This window comes from Carcharodon carcharias, chromosome 16 (genome assembly GCF_017639515.1).
Source record: "Carcharodon carcharias isolate sCarCar2 chromosome 16, sCarCar2.pri, whole genome shotgun sequence".
Classification (NCBI taxonomy): domain Eukaryota; kingdom Metazoa; phylum Chordata; class Chondrichthyes; order Lamniformes; family Lamnidae; genus Carcharodon; species Carcharodon carcharias.
Window position 1 is genome coordinate 78,754,343 of NC_054482.1, and position 23,259 is coordinate 78,777,601.

At 40.9% G+C, this 23,259-nt stretch overlaps 1 protein-coding gene across 3 annotated transcripts in view; it reads right to left on the reverse strand.

Moving 5' to 3' along the window:
- mast2 (microtubule associated serine/threonine kinase 2) overlaps positions 1-23,259 on the reverse strand; it is a 541,117-nt gene that overhangs the window by 102,034 nt on the left and 415,824 nt on the right. For 2 of the 3 annotated variants that reach the window (XM_041207757.1, XM_041207759.1), the window contains one exon: positions 17,592-17,746. In XM_041207757.1, coding sequence (XP_041063691.1) covers positions 17,592-17,746 — 155 coding nt within the window. The remainder of the gene's footprint in view (positions 1-17,591; positions 17,747-23,259) is intronic. The other variant, XM_041207758.1, reaches the window with a different exon arrangement.

Sequence of the window (23,259 nt, forward strand, 5' to 3'; positions counted from 1 at the left end):
AGTGTTAACATCAAGCATTCCTAACAACATATTAGGAATTAAATGCAGTGTACATCACCTCCTATTCTCCCCCAACAATATGCCTTAATTCCTATCTCAGAAAAGTGCTTCTCTCAGTACGAGTTTAGCAAGTGATTTCCCAAGTCAGCAATCAAGACTCTAAGGAAGATTGCAAAATTGATGCCAGATTATGAGTAGCATTGTGATATAGGCTTCATTTGGGACCATACAATCTGTAGAGATTTTCATCACATAGTCTGAGGTAGATTCAAACCAGGCACCAGAAATGAAAGAAAAATATAACCCTTCCCACTTCTTTCCCTTTTCGGAGTCTGTTCCTTTTCTATTCATCTTCCATCAGGTTCTATTCTTTGCCATGCCCTTAGTATATATTGCAAAAAAAAATGGAAAATTATAATTTTATCTTATTTTTGGTCTTAGTGCAATGTTGACAGCCTCCAACAGTGAAAGGTAGGTTGTGTTTTTAAAAGCACCTTTCAAATAGAATTTAGAAGAAATGTGTTTTTTTCAATTTTTTTCTTCCCGGAAGGAAAACGGCATCCTTGTGCTTAATAAATTTCATCTCAATATCATGCAGCAATTGTATTTTCATCCTCATTAATCGTCCTGTCACCTTGGAAATGATGCATGGAATTTAAGGAAAGCTGACAAATTGTTGATGACCTCATCTCTGAGTGAGCATGCTATTGTATCCCTCCCAGTAACATCCTTCACAGTTATAAATCTATTAGACAGTAATGACATTTAAATAATTTTTCAGTTAGGGCTTGCATAACAAATTAATAACCACCAATCTCTGCATTGTCTTGCTCTGGCCCATATTGGACAATTCATAAAGCTAGTAGAAAATTGGACTGCTAGTTCACTTGTAGAATGAGGCTTTAAAATACATTAGAAAACAGCCACAACATGTTAACAGCAGATCAGATCATTGATTTAAACATTTATTAAATATTTATTCTGAGATGATTTTTAAACTTTTTATTCTGAAGCCCCCAGGATGCTTTCCGATATTAAAAGGTGCTATATGAATGCAAGTAATATTAAGACACATTCCATGTAAAATGTCCTTTAATAGTAGTTTGGATAGTCAAGTTGATGTGAAGTTTACAATCCTGACATCGATTGCGCACTGTTTCTCTAGTGTAATTGTGCACAAAACAGATAATGCATTTGTTGCACATAGCAAGGTCGAACCATGGGAGAAATGGAGAGAGTAAAACAAGGCTAGACAATAATCTTATGGAATAAATGATAGCAAAGGCAACAGAAAATATGGCAAATTGTAAACAGGCCTTTCTACGCTGTGGTGAGACCAGCTAGTGTATAGTCATTCAGGCAATGTAATAGGCACAGGTTTTAACCCATTAATAGTGAAAACATTGCTTACTTAATGCAAACTTCAAAATATCTTCCAATTTTTTTCTAGTTTTGAGGATAAAAGGAGTCAATAATTGCTTCTATCACAATAAGATGTATATATTCCATGTTATCTTGTAAAGAAAAATGTATGTATTTTATTTAAACAAGGATGTTTTTCCAATAGATTGCAGTCATGAAACAAAAATAGCACTGCACACAATATATCACTATTTCTAGGTAACAAAACTATAATTCTCATTCAGAAATCATCTGTTTGCTGCACTATAATTTTCCAATAATGATAATGTACAACCATATTTTTCAGTACAAAAAATGAAGAATGAGTTTACAACAATTTTAGAATCTTGGATATGTGGACCGAATTGCAAAGTAACAGTCTAATGATCAGATTTCAATGTTGTCAAACAATGAACCTTCAGCAGTTTCTTAATTATCTAAATCCTAACACTGAACTTTGACGGTTGTCTCACAGTCATCTCGTTCTTTCTTGCCATACAAGAACAGAATATTAAGTTCTTCAACAACTTGTATTTGTATGGCACCTTTGATATGGAATGTCATGAAAATGTGCTCTATGTCAAATAATGATTTTTAATCCACTGGTTGAATTGAACTTTTAAAAAACAGAGATTAAAGGTGACTTGAGTGCACAACCAAAGATGGCTACCCAATTTGCATCACTGTACTTTCCTCATTCCAACCCACTGAGATGGAGACACCACGTCTGCAAAGACCCATCAGGGACAATGGGAATATGAGTGAGCTACATACGCTGTCCCTATTAGCAAATCATCAACGCAATTACCTGAGGTAATCAATGGGGGTTTCCCAGACATGAACTCATCAAGCTACAAATGAAAATATGTTTTAAACCCAATCACTTAAATAATCAGACACTGGCTGAGAGAGGGGGATTCTCAGATATTAACTGATTAAGTTACAAAATGGAATATACTTATAATGACAAGTTTGAACAACATGGTGATGGTCATGTGACAGGTCCACCCTTTGTGTGTTTTAGCTTCTGCTTTCTCTGCACTGAGGGAAAGCATCTGAGACGCTGAGGAGAGAAGACCCAAGTGGAGTCCCTCCTTCCTCTGTCTCTCTCCATCCCAACTTAAAAGCTTTCAAACCCTGTTTTCTGACCATGACCACACAGGGACACCGCTGCTGCAGACAGAGACTTCTTGAAGGAAATCAACCCCACACTGCTGTCCCCAAAAGGACAGCCAAATCAGCTGGCTATGTCTTTAAATCACATCCATGCGGGAAACAGCAGGACCACCAAATTCATCCTGGAGTTAGCGAAGTCACCAAACTACAGACTCTTCATTTAATTAATTGTATCGTGTGTGCGTGTGCACATGCATGTGTGCATGTGCGCGTGAGAGAGTGAGTTTGAGAGAACAGTTTAACACTCACTTAATTGGCAAGTATATCCTTCTCACAAAAAAACCATGTTACAGTCAAACAAGGAGTAGAAAAAAGGGAGCCTTTCAATCCCTCCCCAGCCGATTGTAACATGAAAGTGACCAAAGGTGCTTCATAATTTAAAAATAGATGCCAAGCCAAAGGAAGAAATATTAGGAGGGATCAATAAAAGCTTGTGAGATTTGAGGAGAATTTTAATGATCAAAGGGTGGTTAGAGGTAGTGAAATTTAGGAAGGCAGGGTCAAATCATAGTCTTCTATGGTAGAATGAGTGGAGGAGAAGGTACAAGATGCCATTTGCTAAGGAACAGGGAGCTAGGCACAGGGTGTCAGGTTGCAGAAGGCTACAGATGTAAAAAGGGAGATATCCATCAAGGATTACAAGCAAATGGATTAGAATTTTAAATTTGGTATGTTGGGGAAATGGGAACCAATGTAGGTTAATGAAGACAAAGGTCATGGATGAGTGGAACAGTGCTGGAAAGGACGTAGGAGCAGGGTTCAGATTAGTTGAGGTTTACGCCAGTCAATAGAGTTTTGGAAATATGCCTGGAGGATTTCAGTTGCATATGAGCTGAGGTAGAAGCAGAAGCAGACAGTACTATGGATACAGAAGCAGACAGCAGGCACATGTATTTATAACACCAATTTTATACAAATTTCAGAAAGTTTGATATTAGCAAATGCTCGATTGTATGTCATTGCTGCCCAATAGTTTAACTGAAGGACACAGGTCAAATTCATTGCAATCATTATGATTCAAAAGTACTATTGCTAAAAATAGAAAAAGGACATTTTGTAGCTTTTCTTTACATTCAACCTTTCCATACCATCTGGAAGAACTGGAGACATTTAATGCAGCAACAAACAATGGCAGCCTTGTCAATCTTACCAATAACATTATGGCCAGTTGTACTCAATCAGTATCAAAACCAGGTATGAGCCAATTCTCCACTCCTCTTAGCTCCTGATCTTACATTAATCCCCATGTGCTCTGCTACAGCCTATAAATTATCTTTTTACAACTGTTTCAAGCCTCTGAGAGTCAGATCCTCTCTCTCAACAAACTTAAGCCTCAAAGGTACTCATGTTAATTTCCCAATAATCCTACCAGTAACACGAATTTTTCTTGATATTTTTCTCTGCTTTCCCTTTCTTCAGTGCCTATGCGCTCTGCAAAATCCCTAGTCAAGCCTTTGCTAAGCCTCTGCTACTCTAAAACAAGTCATTAGGGCAATGGTGGCAAACACATGGTTCATGAGACACAAGGCCCTTCTGTTGCTCTTCAATCTTTCAAAGTTATTGATAGCAGTGTGGCTCTCTGACTGGCCACCTCCGTCAGTCAAGGGCATCACACAAAGCAAGCACCATTTTCTATGGGAGTACAGTTTCAAGGGAGCAAGACCAGTATTCACAAATGGAATTACAACAGAGCCAGCAATTCATTGCAGTGTGAAGCACAGGTCAAACGGTGAGCACGCAACAGCAACAAGAGAGCAATGCCGTCAAGAGAGTAGCAGCAGAGAAGGGCCTGCTATATTGCTATGGTACAAAGTCAGGGCTATTTCATCTGCTGATGGTTTGTGGGTTTCAGGACAATGCTGAAACCTTCTGAAATTTGGATCCCTTCAGGGGAATGAGGATGTGAAGTGAAATTAAATGTTATACAATTTTTTTTAAAAAATAAAATAATTTTCAAGGTATAGGCAGCTGGCCTGTGTCAGTGCAGTGCAGAAATGAGTATGTCTTGGAACAGAAATGAGGGAATATGATGGAAAATGCAAGTGAATTCACAGAGGTGAAAACACAAATGTTTAATTACTGGTGCCAACTCGAAGCACCCTTGTGCATCCAGAGTGTGGAAAGAATGGAATCAAACTCATTAATGAGGCGCTGAATTTTGGAGAGTTATGGCATGTTAAAAGTACGGAAGACAGCCATCTCTCAGATTTCTAAGTTTGTTTCCACCTGTTCCAACCAGTGTGTAAATCTGTTTATCTTTACATTTTCATGTGCAAATTCAACTGATGCTCATGATTCAGAATTGTTATGTGCAGGCACAGCCAAGCAGAAATCTGATTTCAAGAAACAGTGAGGAACAAAGCAAGTCAAACTTTGCATTGTTTTGTATGCTTTGTACAATAGTTACATTGGCTTGGACTTGCGTTTAGTTGGCCGACATGAGAGCCCTTGGAAAATGGCAATCAGGACCTGATTTCAAAATGCACCCCCCACCCCTCCAATTTCCAGCAGCTTTTGCCAGTGAGGGATAAGGGTGCAGACAATCAGCTCGCAAGTAGCACTCACCCCACCCTTGCTGGCTCCATTGTGGTTGGGTAGTTTAATCTGCCCCCAGCAACTTTATTGAAGTCAGGCCCCTTCAGTAAGAAGATAGCAGTAGAGAGGAAGTGTGAACCACATGGAACCCTATTCCCATGTTGGGAACCAAAAAAAAAAGTCACCTGCTCCTGGAATATTTTCATTGACTGAGCTTGCAAATACAAAAAAAATGTTCTTTCAGTATCAACAATTAGGTGCTGTATTCTAAGTTAGATGTATTTTTACTGCAGCACCTAATTATAGGGCTCTGTCCTACAAAGCTAAGTTGACTGTTACAATGTCTAAGTGGTGAAATGCAATGGAATACTTTTGGGATAAGTGTTCTTAAGCATTCAAAACTGAAGAAAACACTGCTTGGGGTCTTTTGTGTAATATGCTGAAGTGATTAAAATATTCATTCCTTTTAAAATGGGAAATAAAGCTTCAGCAGCTTTAACTTCCTGCTCCTGGATTGTTTTGATTTACATCTGGTGAAGCTTTAAAAAAAGGCTGTTTTTTCAGTTTCAGTACACTTCATTGTTTTCATTTTCAAGGGTTTGTTATTATAGCTGAACCCATTATGAATGCTTCACCGAGCTTCATAAGATTCAGAACACGTATCTCAACAGGGGCTGTGTTCACATTTTGATTGCCAATTTTAAGGGATTATTAAAGGATTATGTAACTTTGATGTGGTCAGTGTTATAGATGTTTGTTTTTACATCAGATTGACCAGTTGAGAGGCTTTACATTTTTTTGCATGGGTTTTATGAAAGAGAATATTTTTTAAAGTAAGAAGTATGTTTCAGTGAGACAGGGCTCCTGAGGTCTGCCTGAAAATACTGGGTGAGTGGCTGTGGAGCATTCATGGGGTCTTGGAGGTGGCAGGAGGTATATGGAGGCATGGGGGTACGAGGGGGCATGGGAGTATAAGGAGGCACAAGGATGGGCAATGGTCACCGAGGGAACACGGGGGTGATAGGAGGGAGCAACAGGAGGACAAGGGCATGAGATGCCAGGGAGGGGTGGGGGGCAACGGGTGGCCGTGGAGGGGTGGGGAACAATGGGGGTGGTGGCCACGGAGGAAAGGGGTGGGGGAGGAGGCTGTGAAGGGCCACGGAGGGGTTGGGAGGGCCCACAGGCGGCCACAGCAGAGTGGAGGGGTGGCCACCGAGGGGGTGGGGGGGGTGTGTGTGTGTGTGTGTGTGTGTGTGTGTGAGTGTGCGCGCGTGTGTGTGAGGGGGACGCGGAGCGGCGCTACCTCTTCCGTAAAAATCCCATCCATCGAGTCCACAGTGCAGAAACAGGCCATTTGGTCCAACTGTCTAGGCATTTATGCTCCACATGAGCCTTTCCTATCCCTTTTTATCTAACTCCATCAGCACATCTTTCTATTCCTTTCCCTCTCGTGTTTATTTAGCATTCACTCAAATGTAGCTATTTGCCTCACCCACTCCTTATGGTAGCGAGTTCCAAATTGTTACCACTCTCTAGGTAAATAGCTTCTACAGAATTCTCCACTGGATTTAAGTGACTGTTGCATATTTATGGCCCCTAGTCATGGTTTACCCCACAAGTGGAAATATCTTTGCTACATATACTATATTAAGCTCCATATTAAGTCACCTCTCGGTCTTTACTTTTCTAGAGAAAAGCATTTCCTGAAGAGTAATCGTCTCAGTTCTGGACTCATCCTTGTGAATCTTTTTTGTACATTCTCCAGTGTCTCTGCATTTTTTATAATAATATACAATCATTGAATTAATAAATTTATTTCACAACATTGTCTCCAAGCTCAGAAACATAAAAGGTATTTTTTTCATTATTCTTTCATGGGATGAAGGCATCTCTGGTAAGGCCAGCATTTATTGCCAATCCCTAATTACCCTTGGACTGAGTGGCTTGCTAGGCCATTTCAGGGGGCGGTCAAAAGTGAACCATATTGCTGTTGGTTTGGAGTCACATGCAGGCCAGACCAGGGAAGGATGGCAGATTTCCTTCCCTAAAGAACATGAGTGAATCAAATGGGTTTTTACAACAACTGATGATAGTTGTCGTGGTCACCGATACTAGCTTTATATTCCCGATTTATTAAGTGAATTCACATTCCACAACCTGCCGTGCTAAGATTTGAACTCATGTCACACGAACATCCGAATTAGGAGGAGTAGGCGGAGCAAGCTCAAAGATCATGGCTGATCTGACTGACACGTCCATGTCCCGAGAGCATTAGCCTAGGTTTCTGGATCATGGAGGGAATTCTAAACAAATTAGAAGCAGCCTCAATGTAAACAAAACCCGGAAGGAGAGGATAGGAAAGAATAAAGTAAGAACACAGATGGCAAGGGAATGAATACAATTTGTTTTTCTTTTTTCGTTCATGGGGTGTGGGTGTCATTGGCTAGGCCAGCATTTATTGCCCGTCCCAAATTGCACTTGAGACAGTAATGGAGAACCACCATCTTGAACTGCTGCAGTCAACATGTTGTAGGTACACCCACAGTGCTGTTAGGAAAGTAGTTCCAGAGTTTTGACCCAACAACAGTAAAGGGTCAGCGATACAGTTCTAAGTCAGGCTGGTGTGTGGCTTGGAGGGGAACTTGCAAGTGGTGGTGTTCCCACGTATTTCGTCCTTGTCTTGCCCTTATCCCTCAAGATGGTAGGTCACGAGTTTAGAAGGTGCTGTCAAAGGAGTCCTGTTGAGTTGCTGCAGTGCATCTTGTAGATGGTAAATACTGCCGTTAGTGGAGGGAATGAATGTTGAAGGTGGTGAATGGTGTGCCAATCAAGCGGCCTGCTTTGTCCTCGCTGGTGTCCTACTTCTTGAGTATTTTTGGAGCTGCGCTCATACAGGCACGAGGGAACACGGGGTGGTATGAGGGGACACGGTGGGGGCAGGGGCAGCACAGCAAGGGACAGACTTTGGGGAGTCAGGTGGTGAGTTCCTCAGTGCAGAATTCCCAGCCTCTGATCCTTATTGTAGCCAAAGCATTTATATGGCTGGTCCAGTTCACTTTCTGGTCAATGGTTACCCCCTGGTATGACAGAGGGAGGTTCCAAGGTGGGAATGCCATTGAATGTCAAAGGGAGATGGTTAGATTCTCTCTTGTTGGAGATGGTCATTGCCTGGAACTTGTGATGCAATTGTTACTTGCCACTCATCAACCCAAGCCTGTATGTTGTCCAGGTTTTGCTGCATATGGACATGGAGTGCTTCAGTATCTGAGGAGCGCGAATGGTGCTGAACACTGTTTAATCATTAGCGAACGTCCTCAATTCTGACCTTATGATAGAGGAAAGGTCATTGATGAAGCAGCTGAAGACGGTTGGGCCTAGGACACTACCCTGAAGAACTCCTGCAGCGATATCTCGGGAATGAGATATTTGACCTCCAACAACCACAACCATCTTTTTTTGTTCTGGTATGACTCCAACCAGTGGAGAGTTTGCTCCATTTCCCATTGACTCCAGTTTTGTTGGGACTCCTTTATGTCACATCGATCAAATAAGACCATAAGACACAGGAGCAGAAATTAGGCCATTTGGCCCATCGAGTCTGCTCCGCCATTCAATCGTGGCTGATAAGTTTCTCAACCCCATTCTCCCACCTTCTCTCCGGAACCTTTGATCCCCTTACCAATCAAGAACCTAACTATCTCGGTCTTTAATACACTCAATGACCTGGCCTCCACAGCCTTCTGTGGCAATGAATTCCATAGATTCACCACCTTCTGGCTAAAGAAGTTTCTCCTCATCTCTGTTCTAAAAGGTCTTCCCTTTACTCTGAGGCTGTGCCCTCGGGTCCTAGTCTCTCCTACTAATGCAAACATCTTACCCACGTCCACTCTATAGTCTATACCAGTACAGAGATTCAGGAGTTTAAATGGAATCAGACATATTAAAACAGCACCATATCATCTTCATCAAATGGTTTAGCTGAAAGAGCTGTCCAAACTTTCAAATCTGGTATGAAGAGGTTATCAGATACTCTAGAAACTCGACTTTCCTGCTTTCTCCTTGATTATTGTACGATGCCTCATTCAACTACGGGTTCAACGCCATCTGAATTATTGATGAAACGCCGCCTACATACAAGGATAAGTCTGGTGTTTCTAAACTTAAAGGGGAAGGTAGTGAAGAATCAGAGTAATCAAAACACTGAATCACGATATTCATAGCAAAGCTTGAAGATTCACTGTAGGAGATACAGTTTTCATGTGGAATTTTGGAAGTGGACTTTGTTGGGTTCTTGGTACAATTGTCTCAGAAACTGGTCCCTTGTCCTTCCAGGTGGAAATGGAAGACCGAATTGTTCAAAAACATGTGAATCATCTTAGGAATAGAAGCATTCCAACAACCAGGTATTCCGCCTGTGATTAATATCGAATCATCAGTCCCTGAGGTGACAGATGGACCTAGAGCCTGCTGTCTCTGTAGAGTTGTAAAACCCTGAACTGCCACTTTCTAATGATGTATCTGGTGCTGCAGTTCTTGGTCATGTCGATCTAGTGGAACAGCCTCGGTGGTAGAGCCACGCTGCTCTAATCAAAAAAACGAAACCACCTCAGAGATTTAATCTTTAATCACCTGAGTTGTATGTATGCATATGTTGTGGGATATTCAAGCGTTCTCTGTAAATAGAAACTGTAAAAAAAAAAGGGTTAAAAACTAAATGTCGTAACTGAAGGTACAGCCTCTCCTGCTAACTATCAGGGGTCACGTGGTCATTCTAGAAGACTCCAACCAATGAGCCCTAAGTGCGGGTAATCCGGGGGGCAGGCCTTTTCCTGTCGAGGGCCTGGTTCAAGTATGTAGCATCTGAAAAGCTCTCTGTAATAAAGTTCTGATTCTAACAGAAACCTGTCCAGTACGTCAAGTTATTACACAAACATATTGGAGGAAGATGGAATGCTGAAGAGAAAGCACAAGCAAAAGAAATGAAATTAATTACTTAGGATTGAAGGCTGCTTTCTTTGCCTTGCATGCTTTTTGTACACATAACAGCCATGTATATGATGCTATGCAACTAGATAACACAACTACAGTGGCACTACATAAACAATATAGTAGGAACAAAATCACAGGCATGTAACAGACTTGTCAAGATTTTCTGAAAATAGCCTCTAGAGACATTTGGGTCACCACAAAACATTTGCCTGGTGTCTTGAATCAAATAGCCGATAATAAAGCAAGGAAGTTCAGTGACCAGCTTGAATGGAAGCTGGATGGGGCTGTTTTCGTACAGCTGTGTAACTTGTATGGAAAACCTGAAATAGAACTTTTTACACCACGTTTAAATGCACAGGTAGCAACTATGTTTCTTGGTTACTAGACCTCGGCGCGACAGAAACAGATGCCTTTTCAATCACCTGGCAAAGCTATTTTCATCTATGCATTTTCTCTGTTTTGCCTGATAAGCAAATGCTTAGGGAAAATTGAAATGTCAAGGGCAGTCACTCTCACCTCACCAAGTTCAGCTCTTACATCCCTAGTTGAACCAAAGCTGCAATGAGGTCAGGAGCTGAGTGTCCTGGAGGTGCCCAAACTGAGCATCAGTGAGCAGGTTACTGCTGTGTAAGTGCTGCTAGATAGCACTGTCAGCGACCCCTTCTATCACTCTGCTGATGATCGAGAGTAATCTGATGGGCGCGGTAATTGTCCAGGTTGTTTTTGTCCTTTTTAAGGACAGCACATACCTGGGCAGTTTTCCACATTGCCAGGTAGATGCCAGTGTTGTAGCTGTTCAGTAACAGCTTGGCTAGGAGGGCAGCTAGTTCTGGAGCACAAGTCTGGAGCCTTCAGACATATTCTTGATGTCACGTGGAGTGAATTGAATTGGCTGAAACTGGCATCTGTGCTGCTGAGGGCCTCTATAGGAGGTTGAGATGGATCATTCACTTGGCACTTCTGGCTGAAGATGATTGTAAATGCTTCAGCCATGTCTTTTGCACACATGTGCTGGGTTTCCCCCACTATTGAGGCAGGGGATACTTGTGGGGCCTCCTCCGCCAGTGAGTTGTTTAAATGTCCAATACCATTCATGGCTTGATGTGGCAGGACTGCAGAGCTTAGATCTGAACCACAGGATCGCTTAGCTCTGTATATGGCATGCTGCTTCTGCTATTTGGCATGCAAGCAGTCCTGTGTTGTAACTTCACAAGATTGGCGCTTCATTTTTAGGTGTGTCTGGTGTCGTCCCTGGCATGCCCTCCTGCACTGTTCATTGAACTAGGGTTGATCCCCTGGCTTGATGGTAATAGTAAAGTGGGGGATACACTAGGCCAAGAGGTTTCAGATGGTGGTTGAATACCAATCCGCTGCTAATGGCCTGCAGCGCTTCATGGTTGCTCAGTTTTGAGTTACTAGATCTGAAATCCATTCCATTTAGCACGGTGGTGCTAAACCACACATGATGGGAGTGTGTCCTCAACATGAAGACTGGACTTCGTCTCCACTAGGACTGTGCTGTGGTCACTGCTACCTATACTGTCATGGACAGATGCATCTGCAACAGGTAGATCAGTGAGAACAAGGTCAAGTAGAAATTTCCCTCTTGTTCATAAAAGCAAAATACTGTGGATGCTGGAAATCTGAAACAAAAACAGAAATGCTGGAAAAACTCAGCAGGTCTAGCAGCATTGTGCAGAGAGAAACAGAGCCAACATTTCGGTCCATATGACCCTTCTTCAGAGTTGAAGAGAAGTGGAAACGTGGTTAAATTTATGCTGTTTAAATTTCATAAATTTCATAAAAGTATAAATTTACTGATTCATCAGCTGAAGTGGTGGGGGGGAATGGGGGGGGGAGCAGTAGGTAGTAATCAGCAGGAGGTTTCCTTGCCCATGTTTAACCTCATGCCATGAAGTTCGGAGTCAATATTGAGGACTCCCAGGGCAACTCCCTCCTGAATGCATACCACTGCACTGCCACCTCCGGTGGGTCTGTTCTGCCAGTGGGGCAGGGCATATCCAAGGATGGTGATGGCGGTGTCTGGGGCATTGTCTATATGTTATGGTTCTGAGAACATGACTATGTCAAGCTATTGTTTGACGAGTCTGTGGGACACCTATTCATACAATAGGTGTCTAAAAAGATGGTTAAACATAAAGTGAGAGAAAATACTATTAAAAATGAATTAAATTGTCTTTAAATGGTGCACACAGTGTCTGTAATAAAATAGGGGAGCTGGAAGCAATCATGCTTTGAGAGGAACTAAACACAGTAGTGATTACTGATTCATGGTTACATGATTCATGAAAAGTCAGGACTCAGAATTAAACATTGCAGGGTATAACATATTTAGATAAGATAGTGAGGAGAAAAGGGAGGTGGAGTAGCTTACTTATTTGGTCCAACATAATTGGCAGTAGAGAAAAGGGTCACAACTGTCAGCAAGGCAAAAATAAAATCCATATGGATTATAAAAGATTATAAAGATTATAAAGGATCAATCACATTAATAGGTGTAGTCTACAGACCACCTAATAGTGGAAGGAAGGTGGAGGAAGAAATATGCAGACAAATTAGAGAATTGGGTAAAAAACAAAGAATAATAGTCATGGGGGAATTTCAACTCATGATTTGCAGTAGCAATCTTAATTATTTATCTTTAAAATTTTGAAAGATTGACTGAAAGTTCATAATATACTGGAACATGGTAATAGCTGAAAAGCTGATTTTTAGAGTCTGAGAATAGAACTTCAGAAAATAAAATGGGCAACAATATTGGCAAATAACAATGTAGAACAATAATGAGAAACATTTAAAATAGTATTCAACAATTGCAGGAAAAATATATTCCCATGAAAGAAAAGAACAAAGTAGACACTAGTAAGATTTTATGGATGGATAAAGTCAGAAGGGAACCACTGAGGATTAAGAAAGAGACATACATTAAGTGGCAGAGTAACACGAATGAGAGAGATTACCAAGAGGTTAGGAGAGAAGTCAAAAAACAAGGAGGAAGGCAAAAAGGAACTATGAAATTAAATTATAAAGGAACATTAAATAGTAAAGTATTTTACACACGCATAAATAAAAAAAAGGCTGTGATGGGAAAATGGGAAAAGGACCCGTCGGGGATAGATCAGTTGAAACCACGCATAACGATACAGAGATGGCAGAAATTTTAAATAATTACTTTGCTTCGGTATTTACCAGGAAGATAGAACAAGTTAGACATGACATCGAATGATGAGCTGAGTGTGAGATAAGTGCATTTAAAATAAAAAAGGATATTTTGAATAAACCAACCAAACTCAAGAGGATAAATCCCCTGGTCCAGATGGATTGCATCGACAGATTTTCAAAGAATCAAGAGAAGCGACAGCAGAGGAATTATTGCACATATGTAATAGTTTGTTAGAAAAAGGTGTGGCGCCAGAGGACCGGTGGATATTTAACCTGAATCCAATACTTAAGAAGGGAAACAGAACATTCCCAGGGAATTACAGACAGTCAGCTTAACGTTGGTGGTAGGAAAAATAATGGAATTCATACTAAAGTAGAGAATAGAAGAGTATCTAGAAGAAAAGTATTCTACGAAATAGGCAGCACGGATTTCAAAAGCAAAACTCTTGATTGACCAACCTTCCTGAAATTTTTGAGCAGATAATAGAGAGTAATACAATAGATGTAATTTATCCGGATTTTCAAAAGGCCTTCAATAAGGTGTCCCTTAAATAAAGACTTAGGTCAGAGAATGTATAGTCAGGGGACAAGTGACAGAATGGTAGCTGATTTCTAGACAAAAAGCAAAGACCGAGAGGAAAGCGTCATTATTCAGAGAGGCAGAAGGCTGGAAGCAGTGTTCCACAAGGACCAATGATGGAACCACTGCTATTCACAATTTACATTAATGTTTTGGAGTGTGGAATCAAAGACATAATTTCTAAACACTAAGAATTAAACAAATTAAACTAATTTATTATTCTTTTCCCCAGACCCACTCCCACTTCCCCCATAGGGCCATGTGTCACTTGTTTTTAGGTTTTGCTTTCACAAGTGATGATCTTTGTTCTGCTATTAACACCTTCTGCTATCTTACCTTTATGCCAATCTCAGCATCTTCTTTACTTTTCACCACTACCATTAACACTCCCTTTGGCTTGTGTCCATGACAACTTTGTCAATCTCTCCTTGGCTGTCACTTATCCCTGACCTTTTATCTTGCTCCACCTACTCCACTCCTTCTTAAACAGTATAAAATCCATCACATTTCTACTTCCCTTTAGCTCTGAAGAAGAGTCATACGGACTCAAAACATTAACCCTGTTTCTCTCTCCACAAATGCTGCCAGATCGGCCGAGTTTTTCCAGCATTTTCTGTTTTTATTATATAATTTCCACATTTGCCAATGACACCAAATTGGTGGTTGGGAGAGCGGGGAGGTGGGGGGTAGGAGATAGTCAATACTGAGGAGGATGGCAACAAATTACAGAAGAACATTGTGTGACGGAAGTATAATAATTTTGATAATATTTTTCTGTTTTTTTGTGAAGTAGGTTTATGGGGTTACGTAAGTATACTTGGGTCTGTCTGTGTGATTTAATTACATTTGGAGTCAAGTAGACTGCAAGAATGAAATCATCAAAAGGAGCTAGATGCTTAACATGCTAACGAGTAAACATGGATGTTGGCTTAGCTTGTAAGGTGTGAAGGGATTGTTGGATTTCAAACAGATTTTAGTCTGTTTACAACTAATAAGCAAGGCTAAGGACTGTGTTTATTTTTCCTAAAGGTTACTGACAATATTGGCAACATGGAAGTTTTTATATTATGAGGAAGATACAGTTTCAAAAGACATATGAAACAATAGATTTTACGTATTAAAAAGAGAGAAACATATATAAAGGAGAATGAAAGGCTATGTAGAAGGAGGCCATGTAAGATCTAACAGGAGTGTGCAAAATAGCCTTAATTAAATCTCCAGCCATTTGTGCATAAGTCTGCTATATAATGAAACTGAAGTTGGGGAAAAGCCATTTAGAATTCCACTGTCAAGTGCGTATTGTGTTAACTTGCTTGATCTGTTTTCAATCTAAAATTGATTTGGGGGATGCAACCGGGAGTCAGGTCAATTAGGGATTTTAGGATTTGTTACAGTAGTAAGTAATTATAAACTTATGTGCTTGAAATCTTTTATTTTGTTAATAACTATTTTCATTTAATTTTTAAAAATCTCTAAAGGTCTTGGTAGACTCGTTACTTCTGAATTCAGTGCACACATCTTGTAATAAATACAAAATTACAAAACTGTTCTGATAGCATGACCAAGTTTTCCCCGTGGATTTGGTTTGCTAGGTACACATCATCTGCCACAATATAACAATTAATAAGCTTGCAGAAATGCAAATAATTAGCAAATGGAGTTCAACACAGATAAATGTGAGGTAGTATATTCAGGTATGGAAAATAGGGAGGGCTCTTATTTCTTGGAAAGTGCGCTAGGTGGGTTAGAGGAACAGAGTACAAATACACCAATCAGCAAAAGTTGTGCCACAAGTTAGCAAGGCCATAACAAAGCAAATCAAGCACGAGGTTTTATTTCTAGAGGGATAGAATGGAAAAGTTGGGAAGCTATGCCAAACCTTGGTTATACCACACTTGATTATGAGTATTGAGTACAGTTCTGGTTACCATATTAAGGATAAAGAGACACTGGAGAGGGTGCAAAGAAGATTTACAAGGACAATACCAGAAATTCGTGGGTAAACATATCAGGAAAGGAAGAACAGGCTGATCCAGAAAGAATGTTTCCCACTTGTGGGGAATAGCATCAATATAAGATAGTCACCAAGAAATCTAACAGAGAATTAAGAAGAAACTTCTTTACCCAAAGAGCGTTTGAGAATGTGGAACATGCTGCCACAGGCAGGGAGTGGCTGAAGCAGATATTTTAGGTGCGTTTACGAGAAAGCTGGACAAGCATATGAGGGAGAAAGGAAGAGAGGGTTACAGTAATAGATTTAAATGAAGAAAGTTGAGAGGAGGCTCGAATGGAACATGAATGCTGGCATGGATTAGCTGAGCTGTACAGCCTGTTTCTGTGCTGTACATTCAATGTATATAATCATTTGTATTTTGGTAGTAAGAATGAGGAGTGACAATATCAACAAAATGGTACAAATTTGAAGAGGGTGCTGGAACAGAGGCACACTTGAAGGTGGTGGGACAAATTGATAAGACTGTTAAAAGAAGCAGCCAGGGCCTTGGCTTTTACAACAGAGGAATAGAGCACAAAATCAAGGAAGTTATACTAAACCTTTATAAAGAAGATTCCAAAGTAACTTTCAAAAGGAAACTGGATATATAATTAAAGGAGAAAAAAATAACAGGACTAAGGGGAAAGAGTAGGGGAGTGGAACCAACTGGATAGTTCTTTCAAATGGCAGCCCCCCCTATGCTGCAATAAATCCTGGTCAGTCATGTGATTATGATAAATATCTCCACTGAGAAGACTGGTCATAACCTATTCATGACTTCTCTCATTAACTTTATTTCCGAAACTTGACATTCCGAATATTGCATTCCCACACACGACATCCTAATAGCCTTGTTGATAAAATTAACCGAAATATTTTCATGCTATTGTGTTAAATGAGAAGTGCATTGGTGACACAAGTGAAAACATCATTGACAACTGAAACAGCTAAACAAAATAAGTGACAGACATTTGCTGGTTCATTCCTCAGGGCTATGCCTTGACCAATCAGAATCAAATGGCCTAGTTTAAATTTCAAATAATTCTGGGCAGTTAACTGTCAGTCACCATCTACTGGTGCATTCCCCATGCCAACACCTCTACCAATCAGAGTCCACTTGCCAACCAAACAGCACTCTCTTCTCATTCAGTATAAGTTGTTGTTCCCTTTACATCTGGTATTCTTGTGAATTGTCCTGATGAGTGCAAGACAAAAACCTTCAACAAAAAAGTCTCTTTTTTCAGCGATCCTCAAGTTCTGTACTACCAAACGACTATTTGTAAAAATAAAATAAGTTGTGGATGGGTGAAACAGTATGTTCATCAATACTGGAATCTGAATTTGCTAACCCATGGTTGGAAGTATCTAATACTTTACCTCAAATATTTGACGAAGGCCACGTTTTTAATAATTTCTGACTTGCATCACAAAAATAGCCATTAACAAATATTCAAATTAAGCCATTTCTTAACACTCAATGTCACTACGATGCTTTGCAAATATCATCCCAATACTTAATTTATAAATCATCAGCTGAAGGTTTATCAAGAGGGATATATGCTTTGTCAGTGCTTGTCTTCTCTGAAAATCTTAGACAATCCTAATATAAAACAATCAATATTCCAGATCCACAGGAATTCAAATGAATACTTAGTCTCATTTGCTGTAATTCCTACTTAAGTAATATTACATTTAGCTGGCATGCTTGTCAAGATTTATTCTTATAGTACTAACCTGAGGCTGCGTGATCGAGGACGCATGGCAGGAGACTGTCGTCCATCATCATCTGTGATGCTCTCTGTGCTGAAGTGCTTGCTGAGGAAATGCAGTTCATCGGCTGTGGGCTGATATGGCAGCTGGTGAAGTTTTTCCTGTGATGAGCAGGATGACTGTGTGCAGTAAACAAAATCTTTCTAAGTGCTATTTCTCTTCAGTCTTAACTCCATTGCTCTAAATTACTGGAGCATGGAAGTGAAGGATAAAAAAACAAGCATTCAAGGCAAAATAAAATCAAATAAATTTGCTAATTTAATGAATATGTGGCAAATTGCTACACCAAACTTTGACTGATGTTGGCATCTCAAGCCTACATAATTATGAATGACATCACAGTTAACCCACTCCTGTAAAGCAAAGCATATTTATTACAAAAGTGAAATGTAATATTTAAGACAACACATCTCTTTTTCAAAATACAGCTGAAATACACACACACAAAACATACATATATTATATATCGATATAAACATATATTTATATATTTTAAACATTGAAAATAGTTCTGGGAGCAAAGAAGTAGAATAATTTGCATTTAATCTTTACAGGAAATGTTTCAAAAATGTACATACGGGGATTTCATTAAAAGTTTACAGGTCAATAATGTCCATCATCATCATTTCCATTTAATTATTTCAGCAGGGTTGTTTTAATTCTAAGGGAGCCACAGTTATGACTGAAGTGGTCTAAGCCCAGCCTTTCCCTTGCACAAGTAGTAAGACAATGAATATCAAAGCAAATAACCACTTATTATTTCATTTTACCATTATTTCTCTCACGAGTGCCAGCCCTGAGGAAGTTTTGATCTTTTTGTTCTGATTTCTCTTTATCACTTTCATGCTATTTAACTTCATTGCTTTCTTTTCATTGTCTTTGATTCCTACTTCCTAAGGCTTGCTTTCACAGGTGTACCTGCTTTCTCAAAACCATCGCTGATTAATTGCAACTGCACTCCAGCTTAAATTTCATCCTTCCCCTTTTGGATCCACTCATGACCACCAAAGCCTTTGAGTTATGCAACATGACTGACTGCTGCTCTCAACACTATGCAATCCACCTTCTCTAGTGGCCCACATGCATACTCTTGACCTCTCTCTCTTCAATTTATACCTTAACTGCCCTGATTGTTAGTTCTACATCACCCTTCATCTCATCCAATGCTTTAACAAAAGCTTTTTTTCCTTTAATATCTTAAGGACCAGAAGCTTAAGCAATTTTGAGTGCTGTCCTACTTGCTATTCCTTGTGCCCCTTCACTTTCATTTACTTATTCATTACTGGATTTTCACCATGTCCTCTGACATTTTTTTAATCCCCAACAATCTGTTATCAGCAAAGGCCTTAATCCAATTGGAATGAGTTTTAGGCTTGCAAGATTTCTCCCGTCACTTCCACCTCTTTTTTTTTGGTCAAAAGATTTGCTGTCCACCCCACCAAGTATCTGATCTTTTTTCCAACCTCTAGTCTTTTCAACCTTCTTGAGTCCCTTCCTCCAAAATTTTGCCTGCTCTCAATCTTTATACTGGTATCTGGTATCTCAGTTTCATTACCCCCTCAGCTATTTCCATGTCCCTCTGCTCTTTATTCTCTCAGCTCTAAATCATCTGTAAACCCAAGGACACAAGAGACACTGTGCAGCTGTTGCACTTCAGTAAAACCTCTGCCTGGTTGGGGCCAAACATTAACTCATGACGCAGGTCAGTAGAGTCATGGAGTAGGATTTTCAAAGGCTGATAGTGGAGTTGGTGGGGGGGGGAGAACTGGAAGCATGCAGGTCCAGAACCCAGCTGATGCCTCAGTTTGCTGACACCAGTTTGCTTTCAAGAAGGTCAGGCCAAGGGCAGATAGCCAATTGAAGTAACTAAGGGGCTTATTATTGATTGGAATTTTCCAATTGGCAGGTGGCGTCCACATTGCAGTTGAAAGATGGTCTTGGAGAGAATGCAACCTCCAAGCAGGAAACATGGGGGAGAGTGGGGTGGTTACAAGTTCAACCCACTGGGGACCATTCCCCACTGCACCCACCACAGTCACTAGGCCACAGTTGCAGCTGCCGATGTGTCATTGCTGGAGGGCCTCCTATTGGCTCTCTGGTCTCAGTAGCTCACATGCTTTCCTTAATTGGATGGCAAGTAGACCCTCTGGTCACTAATTGGACAACTTGGCAAAAATCTTGTCAGTGACTATTTCCAACATGCTGCACATTTGATTCCAACATTGGGGTCCCAATTCCAAACTGAATCCAGAACATGGTCTCTGGACCATGACTTTACCATGGATCAGTTCTAACTAATCATTTCCCAAGGTGTTTCTGATCTCATCTCTCCATCTCCTCTGGAAAGTTTCCCATACCCACATTTTCCAATTTTGTCATTGCCCAACTCTGGATAGCCCAATTTCATCCCCAATCAAGCTCCCTGCCCTTTCCCACTACACCCTCTCAAAATACAAAGGCCCAGAAAAAAAAGTGCAATGATTTTAACCAAACTCAGCATGTAGGAACCCCAAAGAATCAGGCAGAATGCCAGTTTTACACCCTGTCCAATATTACTCTCCATTAGCTTCAATAGACAATAAAGTCGAGCATGGTTAGTTTCCCAATGGGCAATGTCCTGTACACAAAAAGGACAAATCCAACCGCCCAATTATCACCCCATCAGTCTACTCTCCATCTTCAGTAAAGTAACGGAAGGGGTCATCAACAGTGCTATCGAGCGGCACTCGCTTAGCAATAACCTACACTCGCCACCCAGTTTGGGTTCCGCCAGAGCCAATCAGCTCCTGACCTCATTACAGCCTTGGTTCAAACATGGACAAAAGAGCTGAACTCCCGAGGTGAGGTAAGAGTGAGTTTCCTTGACATCAAGGCAGCATTTGACTAAGTATGGCATCAAGGAGCCCTAGCAAAACTGAAGTCAATGGGAATCTGGACGAAAACTTTCCACTGGTTGGAATCATACCTAGCACAAAGGAAGATGGTTGTGGTTGTTGGAAGTCAGTCATTCAGCTTCAGGACATCACCGCAGGAGTTCCTCAGGGTAGTGTCCTCGGCCCAACCATCTTCAGCTGCTTCATCAATGACCTTCCTTCTTTCATAAGGTCAGATGTGGGGGTGTTCGCTGACGATTGCATGATGTTCAGCACAATTTGTGACTCCTTAGATACTGAAGCAGTGCACGTCTAAATGCAGCAAGACCGGGACAATATCGAGGCTTGGGCTGACAAGTGGCAAGTAACATTCGCGCCACACAAATGTCAGGCAATGATCATCTCCAACAAGACAGAATCTAACCATCGCCCCATGATGTTCAATGGCATTTCCATCACTGAATCCCCCATTATCAACATCCTGGGGGTTACCATTGACCGGAAACTGAACTGGACTAGTCATATAAACACTGTGGCTACAAGAGCAGGCCAGAGGCTAGGAATCGTGCAATGAGTAATCACCTCCTGACTCCCCAAAGCCTGTCCACCAACTACAAGTCAGGAGTGTGATGGAATACTCCCCACTTGCCTGGATCAGTGCAGCTCCCACAACACTCTAGAAGCTAGATACCGTCCAGGACAAAGCAACCCTCTTGATTGGCACCACTTCCACAAACAATCACTCCCTCCACCACCGATGCACAATAGCAGTAATGTGCATCATCTATAAGGTGCACTGCAGGAATTCACCAAGGCTCCTTCAACCCACCTTCAAAACCCACGATCACTACCATTGAGAAGGACAAGGATAGCAGAAAGACAGGAACACCACAACCTGGAAGTTCCCCTGCAAGTCACTCACCACCCTGACTTGGAAATATATCATAATTCCTTCACAATCGCTGGGTCAAAATCCTGGAACTCCCTTCCTAACACCACATGGACTGCAGTGGTTCAGGAAGGCAGCTCATCACCACTTTCTCAAGGGCAATTAGGGACAGGCAATAAATGCTGGCCCAGCTAGTGAAGCCCACAATCCATGAATGAATTTTTACAAAGTTACGTTAAATTTGTCCTAACTGGTTCAGCCTGTTCCACCAAACTAATTTCTTCTAATCTTGACTCAATCCTTCTCTCACCATGCCTACTCTCTATCACTAATGTCAACATCTCTTCTGGTGCCCTAACAATTCCATTTAACAGAGTCCCTTACAGTTCAATCCCTCATCAGAATGGTCTTCAGCCTCTAATCTTGTATAATGCATTCAGTGCTTACAGTGCAGTTTTCTCTACACTGGGGAAATCAAATGCAGATTAATTGAAAACTCTGATGAACATTTCTGCTTTGTGCAGAACTGTGACCTTGACTTACCTGTGGATCACCACTTTTAAGAAGTCCACCTAGTCTTACTGTGATTTATTTGTTTTTGGTCCACTGAACTGTTCAGATGAACTTCCAGCACAGTAGCTCATCTTTCTGTTCTTAAACAATGAGGCTAGTAATTTCAGAATTCAATTAGATGTTTCATTCTCTTCAAAATACTGAGTGCTTGTTGTTAGGCAGCATTTGTCATTGCTTAAGAACAGGGTACGGAGATTGGCATTTGGGTCAAAAATCTTCAAAACATTACCAGGAGTCTGGGCCTATGGTGTGGATCTATTATTTTTTGTTTGCATGATTAGCAGAACCAGGGAGAAAGAGCAATTTTGCAAGAAAGTTACTGAAAGATACAACTGAAAGAACTTTAGAGTAGTGACAATAGGTGGCTTCAATTATAATACAGATTGGAAAATAACAGTGTAAGGAGCAAAGAGGGGGAGGAATTACCAAAACGTGTACAAGAGAACTACCTTGATCAATATGTTTCAAGCCCAACAGGGAAAGACCCGGTTAAAAGCAAAAAACTGCAGATGCTGGAAATCCAAAACAAAAATAAAAATACCTGGAATAACTCAGCAGGTCTGGCAGCATCTGCAGAGAGGAACACAGTTAACATTTCGAGTCCGTATGACTCTTCAACACAACTGCTGAAGAGTTATACGGGCTCGAAACATTAACTGTGTTCATCTCCACAGATGCTGCCAGACCTGCTGAGTTTTTCCAGGTATTTTTATTAAGGAAAGACCCAGTGCTTGGATCTAATTCCAGATAATGAAATGGTGCAAGTGGATGACACAAAGATTGGCCGGGTGGTTAACAGTGAGGTTGAGTGTCTTGGGCTACAGGAAGATATAGACCGGCTGGTCAAATGAGTAGATAAGTGGCAGATGGAATTTACCCCTGAAAAGTGTGAGGTGATACACTTTAGAAGGAGTAATTTGACAAGGAAGTATTCAATGAATAGCATGACACCAGGAAGTTCTGAGGAACAAAGGGACCTTGACATGTGTGTCCATAGATCTCTGAAGGTGGAGGGGCATGTTAGTGGGGAAGTGAAAAAGGCATATGGGACACTTGTCTTTATCAATCGAGGCATAGATTACAAAAGTTGGGAGGTCATGTTGGAGTTGCATAGAACCTTAGTGAGGCCACAGCTGGAGCACTGTGTGCAGTTCTGGTTGCCACATTATAGGAAGGATGTGATTGCACTGGAGGGGGTGCAAGGAGATTCACCAGGATGTTGCCTGGGATGAAACAATTAAGTTATGAAGAGAGGTTGGATAGACTTGGGTTGTTTTCATTGGAGCAGAGAAGACTG